The 8,248-nt window shown below is 49.1% G+C and overlaps 1 protein-coding gene across 1 annotated transcript; it reads right to left on the reverse strand.

Moving 5' to 3' along the window:
* Nucleotides 1-2,117: 2,117 nt before the first annotated feature.
* Nucleotides 2,118-8,038, reverse strand: CEND1 (cell cycle exit and neuronal differentiation 1). The gene is made up of 2 exons (XM_035539867.2): nt 7,880-8,038; nt 2,118-3,132 (listed from the first exon to the last, which is right to left on the reverse strand). Exon 2 carries the CDS (start codon nt 2,953-2,955, stop codon nt 2,563-2,565), a length of 393 nt encoding a protein of 130 aa, XP_035395760.1. The 5' UTR covers nt 2,956-3,132; nt 7,880-8,038; the 3' UTR covers nt 2,118-2,562.
* Between the last annotated feature and the right edge of the window lie 210 nt (nt 8,039-8,248).

Raw genomic sequence — 8,248 nt, forward strand, 5'->3', positions numbered from 1 at the left:
GCAGCAGCAGGGGGAGCTGGTGTGCAAAGGGGCCTCACCCCGGCACGGCACGAGGTTGTACCAAGGGCACTGACGGGGTCTGGGGGCTCCGCAGCACCCCCAGGCTCTCAGTTTAGGTGCAGGCAGGAGATGCAGCAGCCCCACTGTGTGTTCTTGCAAAGCCCTCCCGCAGTTGCTGCAAGGGAGCGTTGCTGGGACTGCTTCTGAGTTATGTTCTGTCTCACATCTCTGCTTACCCAATACCTCTCACACTCCTCTGTTGCTTGCACTCTCTTCTCCCACCCACAAAAAAAAAAGAAAGAAAAAGAAAAACGTGAACCACTAAACATCTGCAAAACAGGACGAGGGGAAATCAGTTCTTTAGACAAAAGTGGCATTATGGAGGCACCTAGCCATGGACCCTCTGCTTCCAACACTGCTGCTAGGAGGCATGTCCACAATACAGAGGAAGAGTGCTTTCATCTACCAGGATTTCCCCTGGGGCTGTTAGCGCTCATACCGAAACCACCGTGAACCCAACGTAACCATCTCCTGTCTCTGTACCGGTAAAAGTAGAGGTAGACATTAAGCTCAAGCTGCAAGCAGCCTGTTGTTCATCAGAAGAGAGCATCTGATACTCCCAGAGGTTGCGTGCCTTTTGGGAATATTTTATGAGCCTTGGAGAAAAGAGGAGGATGAGAAAGCTCAGCATAGGAATGGCCAGGCTGTGTCAAAAAGGCTTTTTGTCTGGGGAAGCCATATGCATTCATCAGGCCAAATTTGGAGGCAAATTAGGATGTGAGCCAAGAGAAGAATTACCAGATTGGGTTATACACATCCACCATACTATCCAGTAATTTTGCCAGAAGCAGGTACTGCAAAGACAGTACCCAAGGCCTTTCTCTGGCCCAGTACCCACCAAATTTACACATCCAGGCTCAAAGACATGTCACTTTGGCTCTTTAACTGATTTCTGCTGAACTCACCCCACCTTCTCATGGCCTTTTTCTAAGCATCACTGCAAAACTCCGTTGGCTGCAACTGCTGCTGAGCTCCAGAGAGCCTGTGATTCTGACCTCATCTAATCTCTGACCTCATCTGAGCTCTGACCTAATTTAAAAACACAGAGCAAGGTAAAGAGTCTTTTTGCAGTAGCACAGAAGCCAAAAATAGCCTAGTGGAAACTCTCAGAGTAAGATCTGCCCACTTCTTGGTGTCAGGCGAAGGTCATCTGTCAATGCACCGAACACTCTCTGGTCACCTGCCTTCCTTCTTGCAAGCTCTGTCTTTAGATCTGAGGTACTCACCAATGAAACCAGGCTGTTCCCCAGTATTGGGAATTTGTTTCCATTTCCAAGATGTAGAGGAGTCACAGATCCCTGCCACTCACAGGAGGGAGGTGAGAATTCACCCTAGGATCACCAGATGGATTTCCAGTACCCCTGACCAGGGTTTCCTTGGTGTGAAGCAGGTCAGTGTTATTTCTTATGGGGTCCCAGCTTTTTTCCGCCCCTAAAACCAGCTTGTGTCTCCCTGTTTTCCTACCTTCTCATCTACAGAGAGGCCAGAGCCTTCAGTGGGAAAACACCAGGTGAACAGCCTGAACCAGACCCCCCAAGAAATAGAGTCCAGCTGACCTCAAGGGAGTTTGGGCTGAGGCCACAGCATCTTGCAAAGCCCAGCCTAAATTTAGGAAATACTAGATCCAAAACAAAGCCTCTCTATCTCTGAGCACTGCCCCTGTGACCCTAGTGATCCACGGGATCTTGAAGGCTGCCAACGTGCAAGAAACCAAGCAGATGGCAGCTGCTGTCTGCCTGCAATCGGCACGGGACTTTGGCAGGTATCTCCATACACTGCTACCTGCACTGTCAGTCACGGTACGGTCCCTCCGCTCACTCCCTAGCTGGCAGCTCAGCCAGTGAAAAGACTTGTGTGATGTCCTGACCTGCTTATTCAGCTCTGCCATGCTGCAGCTTCCAGCTACAGCCAGCCTGGTTTCTCTGGGGCACTTTGGAGTTGGGTTTTTAATGGTGGGTTGATGAGCAGCAGGTACATGAGACCTATCAGAGATCACACTTTGCCCTACACACAATGGTGGGTGAACTGGGTCTTCTCACTAGGCTCCATCTCTCCTTACATCTTCTTCACCACAACCCAACTTAAAAACAAACCAAACAGAAACCAAAACACAAAGCAGGGACTCTGGATGGGACAAAGAACACTTTGGACTTGAGAACAGGGGACTGCAAGAGAGGTGGGGGTGTCTCCCAGAGAGGACAGTGGGGAGGGGAGGGGACACCGTCGTTTACACCGATCAGGAGAAGCTGTTATCTATACACAGTGGTATAAGCCAAGATATATTACATGAAAAGAACACACTGAGTGCATGGAGTTACCCACATCGGGTCAAACTGGCACAGTTGTCTCGAACAAGACTCTTGGATTTGCGGTTGGTGTTTGTTGTTGACCTATCTAGCTCGCTGTATATATATAGATATGTATAGAATTTTTCTGCATGCATTTGTCTCAAAAGGAGCTGTACAGCCGGGTTGGGTTTCTCAGCCCACCCTGCCTCGGTCTTCATTTTTTCCGGGCTAGGAACGCCACTCCCACAATCACAGCTAGTGCAGCCACTGCCACTCCTCCGATGATGATCAAGGGCTTCATGTTGTCGAAGATGCTGCCTGGTGACTCTTCGGAGCTGTTTCCCTTGTGGTCAGAGTCAGGGGACTGGCCGGTGGCCTCCTGTGTCTCCGTGGCGGCTGGGCTGGGTTTCAGGTTGCTGTGGTTGTTCACGACGGCAGCATCGCTGCCTGCCTTCTTGGTGGCAGCGGCAGGAGCAGGCTGCTCTTTGGGGGTCTCCTTCTTGTCTGCATTCGTGGCAGGCACGGGGCTGGGCTTTTCTGGCTTTCCAGAGCTGGGGGCCTTGGCGTCGGGTTTGTTTCCACTTCGGACGTTGCCTTTGGAATCCATCCCTACGAGTGCTGTGGGCAGCGACTGGATGCCTCTCACAAGGGGAGCAATCCCAGGTCTTCACCTTTGTCTGGCTGCTGGCTGAAGCAGAGGAGCCACCTGAGAGGGATGGCTTGGAGTGACTGTCTTGGGATGATGTTCACACTGGTGGTGTCCTACCTGGACATGTTACAGCACCTGGAAGAGAAAGCAGAGCATTGAGAGGTGAATGAAGACAGAGCAAGCCAGTGACATCCCAGCTGAAAGCAATGGAGAGGGACAGAAAAACTGGAAAACTGTTGGCTCTTCATGTAGTAACTGTGAGCTGCAGTCAAGGCATCTACTACAGTGCCTGCACTTGAGAGAACACCAAACATTCACACCAGCCATCACCTAGTGCTGCCATGGCTATGCTCCACATGAGACAACCCAATCCTAGCCACGTATACAATGCCCTTTGTCAGTGACCAGATGTATTCACTTCCAACCAAATAAATCTTAATTTTCATTTGCTCTCCACAGCTGCCTTCCTCCTGGGTAAGGTAAGAATATCTTGTTCCATGGAGAAGCAGATCTATAGCTCCTCCCTGCCTGTAACTCACACTCTACCCTTCTTGTTTTGCAGCAGTATCTCACATGAAGTTTAACAAGTGGTTAATGTGATCTTGTCTGATACTCTCTATTTAGACAGGGACTGCAGAATTAAAATGGATTAGCTCCTCAATTATCATCGGTATCAGAGCTACAAGGCTGTCAGCAATGCTACTGTAAGGCAAGGTAAGGGCCAGCTGCTGCCAAATGGTGTACTGACTCCAGTGCGGCTGCATGGATTTGCAAAAAAAAATGGATTTCAGTGACTGAGAGTTCTCACTCCTGTCTCCTCCTTGCAGTGGTTAGCTGGGCTCGCCTACAGAGCTGAGCAGGATGCCAGCTGTACTGCAGGTGATTAGCTGGAGCCATTTTCCCCAAGGAGCTGATGAAAGCAGTAAACAGCACGGCTGCATCCTGATAATTCAGCAGGCAGAGCGGGCTTCAAAGGGACAGAAAAAACACAGCAAAAACATCATCCACGCCAGCCTCGCTAGGCAGCAGTCTGGGCAGGACAAGGTGGGAGATGGAGCTCCCACAGGCACGTCCCTGCACACAGGGGAGAAGGAGAGGCGGCTGTGGGCAGCTTGCCATCGGGCTGCCCCCAGCAGCACAGCACCACGGCAGGTTTGGGAAATAGTGAATAAACAGGAGGCAGCAGTCAGATCTGAGTCACCTGCTTCATTACCTCCCTGCTGACCTTCGATGCTGGAGGGGCCTGCTGAGAGTGCTCTGCCTGCTAAGTGAAATACAAGCTTATTAGCTGTCTGGGTTTAGAAATAAAGAGGCTCCTCAAGAACCCCTACAGGTAGATGTTTCTTCCATAATGGCTCAGAGGGCAGATCTCTCCTTTAATGATAGACAGAGAAGGTCCTCGGGTGACAGCAGTGCTTTGTGCTGCTGCCTCTTCAGAGAAATAAGCTAACAAATGCTGTGTTTTAATCTCCACGTAGGCAGAAATGCTGGCCTGGAGGAAACCTACTCAGAAATGCCAGGTTTGGGTTCACAGCAAAACCAAACAACAGTTTCCTGCTTGGGCGAGAAACTGCCCTCTCTCCTGGTCTCCCTGGGAACTGTTTCTTGTGTGATGGCCAGCATCTTCGCTGGTGCTGGTGAACTGGAGCTGACTGGGGGAGCTGCAGCCTTGGAGTCACGCAGGTCCACAGCTCCCATGCTGCATCACGCTTGTGACCTTGATACTAGTATGCCATATACTTCCCCTGAACAGAGAATATTTTCCTGCTCAGGTAAAGCCCTTACAGACCACATCCCAGTCAAGTCAGCTCCTCCCCAGCCTGCCTCCTGCCTATGAAAGCTGATGTTCTGGATGACACCAAAAATTTAACTTGAAATTTGAATTAAAATCCAACTGAAGAGCAAAGTTCTGAGCTGCAGCCTCAGAATGGGGATACACAATATGCAAGAGATGTCCATCAGCATCTCAGTGAAATTAAATAACACGTGCTAAGCTCCAGGCAAGGCTAAGCTCCAGGCAAGCTCCAGATCACTTCCAGTACCCAAGCTAGCCCTGGCATCTGTCTGTACTGTCATGCTCAAGCCATGCTGAACACATCCACACTATCGTAGCCCGACTGAAAACTCAGTCCCTTCATACAAAGGTTAGGATGACTCTCAGCCATCAGAAAGGTTGGTAGTTAGACCAGGAGAGAGATCTCAGCTCTCCCTGTAGCATGGCGATAGGACATGCACTTCCAGAAGGCTTTTCACTGACCCTCCTTACACACCTCCCTTAGGGCAAATGAGTTTTAGCTGAGCAGTTATTCGGTGAGATGGGGCCTGAAGTCTCCAAAAGACATTAGATGATCCAAGCTGGCCAGCTTTGAAGTAAATAATTGAAAAGAGAAAAATAATCCGCACCCAGGGCTTAAGCAGGGTAGTTGCTAGTCTTCCCTTGAATTTGCCATTCAGTCTAGCTCCAAGCTCTATCCAGGGGAAATAAATCAATAAATAAATCAGACCAGCTCTTCACTCAGTTAAAAAAACAGCAAATTCCCACGTAGCTGCTCTACACGTGCCATGTCTACTATGGGTGTCCTTCCAAACTACCTCCACTCTCCCCTCATGCTTCACTGAAGATGTATCAGCTCTAATAAATAACTCACAGGTAACAGTGAGGGATTTTATTGGAGTTTAGGGATGAGATCAATAATTTCAATATGCACGTTGTAGCATAAAAACACCACTGCAGGTGCTCACCAAGCTTAAGACCTTCTCTGTGGCCTGGGTCTTGGTGGGTAAGCATATGCACTTTGTCAGGAGCAAGGATATTTTCCCTTCCTTGCTCACTTGTAGTATCTCTGTCAATGCCACCTGCCTCACCTTTTCCTTCCTAGTGCCTCCAAAGACCATTCATAACTTTCTGCTCAGTACATCCAGAGCCATATTCCTACATGCTATGGTTCCACAGCCACTCACAAGGCACTGCTCCTCAGGTTTGGGAGCAATTTATCCTCAATTTACATCTGGTGCAATGATGACACAGACCACAAAGAAATAGAAAGGCCCACAACGGGAGCAGGCTTTGAGTTTAAAGCAGGGAGAGTCAGATTCATCGTATCATAAATATGAAATTACCTACTTAGTGTCTTTCAAATCATTTAGCTGGGCTGCTTGCACATTGTGCAGTCATAGGATGCTCCCATTAAATGTTTGCTGCTTTCCCTAGGAAAGCTATACGCAGCCCATGGTTTTGTACAGAAGTGGGGTGTGTGTGTAAATTGTGGAATGAGAAAATTCACCTCTTCGCTGAGAAATGGGGACTGTGTGCAGTGCAGATACCTTGGATTACCCATTCCCTCTCCCCCATGCCCTGACTGACCAGATCTGGACTCCAGACTCCTTGGAGCTGTTTTTCCTCAGAGCATCCCCTGTGCCATGGTCCCTGTCCCGTGACCATGCCCTGCACCATCACTAACAGCTCACTAAAGAATTTCTTGATTTCTGAGTGAGTTTTCACTAAAAGCAATGCAAGCTCCTTATGCTAATAAGAAAAGGTTTTAAAAGCATTAAAAACCAAACTAAACTAAAAAATAAAAAAATAAAAAAATCAATATCAGCAGTTCTTAAGTGTGCATGTGAAAGGCCTTCTGACAGCAGTTTGCCACCAGTGGGACTAGCCGCCAGGAAGCTTTGTCCTGCAGTCCTTGTTGGACTATGTGAACATGTTGAACACATTTTGCATTTATTTGTTTCTGCCAAGCCAGACTCCAAATGTAGCATAATCTGCACATCCTGCAAAATTGATCCCAAAGCTGTCAGTATCCATCAGGCTCTCTGACCTTCTCTCAGGTCTTCTCCAGTCAACAACCCCATGCCACATCTGCTTGTCCAGCCAGGAAAGCAGCAGAGAAAGGACAAAGCAAACACCTCTGGCCCCTTGCAATGCACTGGGTACTGATTTAAAGAAATCACCCGTGCCTTCTTGAAACCCAGTTAACAAGAAAGAAACCTTGTCCTCACTCCCCCTCCCTTGCAGGCACTTCCAGCTATGTCTGCACAAAGCATTAAAATCTGGGCCACAGATCTGCCCACCACCTTTCCAAACCCTTTGGCTTGGTCAGGATGATGCTGTCAAACAGCATTGAGCAGCTCAAGCACCCCTTCTGCCCCCGGTGGCAGTGGCACTGCTAGCAGGGTTAGCATCCTGCTGGCTTGCAGCCACCAGTAGCTGTCATCCTCCTCCTCCAGACCCAGGGCACTCATCCTGAGCAGCTCATCCTCTTTCAGCAAGGCTCTTAATCCTCCTCGGGGTGTTATCAGCTGCCTCCCAGACTCCCTACCTTGGGAATCATACATTTCCTTTTGGCTCTCCTTCCCCTTTCCAGTCCTGTGCTTTCGAGGGCACGAGTGTGCTCATTTTCAAACACTTCTGTAGCACCTTTCTTTTCCACCTGATGTGGGCGTTCCTCATTTTCAAAAAGATTAAGTCTGTGTGAGTGCACTGCTGTGAGGGTTTTTCTCCTCCTCCCATTCCCTCATTCATTCCATCACACAAAGTTTTTCTCTAATGGCCAGTCTCTCCACCTTTGCTCTTTCTTCTCCATAGCCGATCACATCTACTTATTCCTCCCTTGCTGCCTCTGCCTGTCTACCCATTCCTCCCCCTTCCAGCTCCCTCCCTGCCTCCCACACAGATAGCAGCAGCACTGGAGAATAGGGCTTTGTGAGAAACAGGCTTTGTTCTCTCCCTCCCCCGATGCTATTTCTTTGTTTAACAATTTTTGCCATTTCAGAGAGTTTTCCACTTGCTGGCAGCCAATGAGCTCCTCCCCAGGCTGGGAAGGGGGAGCAGAGACCATGACACCAGCAATTAAGGAAGAAAAAGGAACAGACAAACCTTCCAAATTCCTGCAGCACACAGCCATCACACTCCTCCTGGGCTGGTTCTAGTTCCTGCATTAAGGCCAGGTCAGTACAGACTGACCAGTTGCAATGAGCTGGTCCCATCCAAAGCAACAGGGGAAGGCAGAGCTTTCCCTGGCTCCTTGAAGTGCACCTTTTTGCCTCCCCATCAAATTAGCAAATGCATCTATTCATCTGCCTCCTGTGTGTGTAGATGAAATGCTGCATCAGTTCTGCACCAAATGGAGCAGATGAGTCACTGCTAGCTTCACTGTGAGGTATCACCAATAGGTTCTGTTCCCTCTGTGGAGACTGGCCTCATTCCTGAGCCCTATAATCATCCCCTTGCCATTTCAAATTAGAA

Source organism: Cygnus atratus, chromosome 5 (assembly GCF_013377495.2).
Source record: "Cygnus atratus isolate AKBS03 ecotype Queensland, Australia chromosome 5, CAtr_DNAZoo_HiC_assembly, whole genome shotgun sequence".
NCBI classification, from domain to species: Eukaryota; Metazoa; Chordata; class Aves; order Anseriformes; family Anatidae; genus Cygnus; species Cygnus atratus.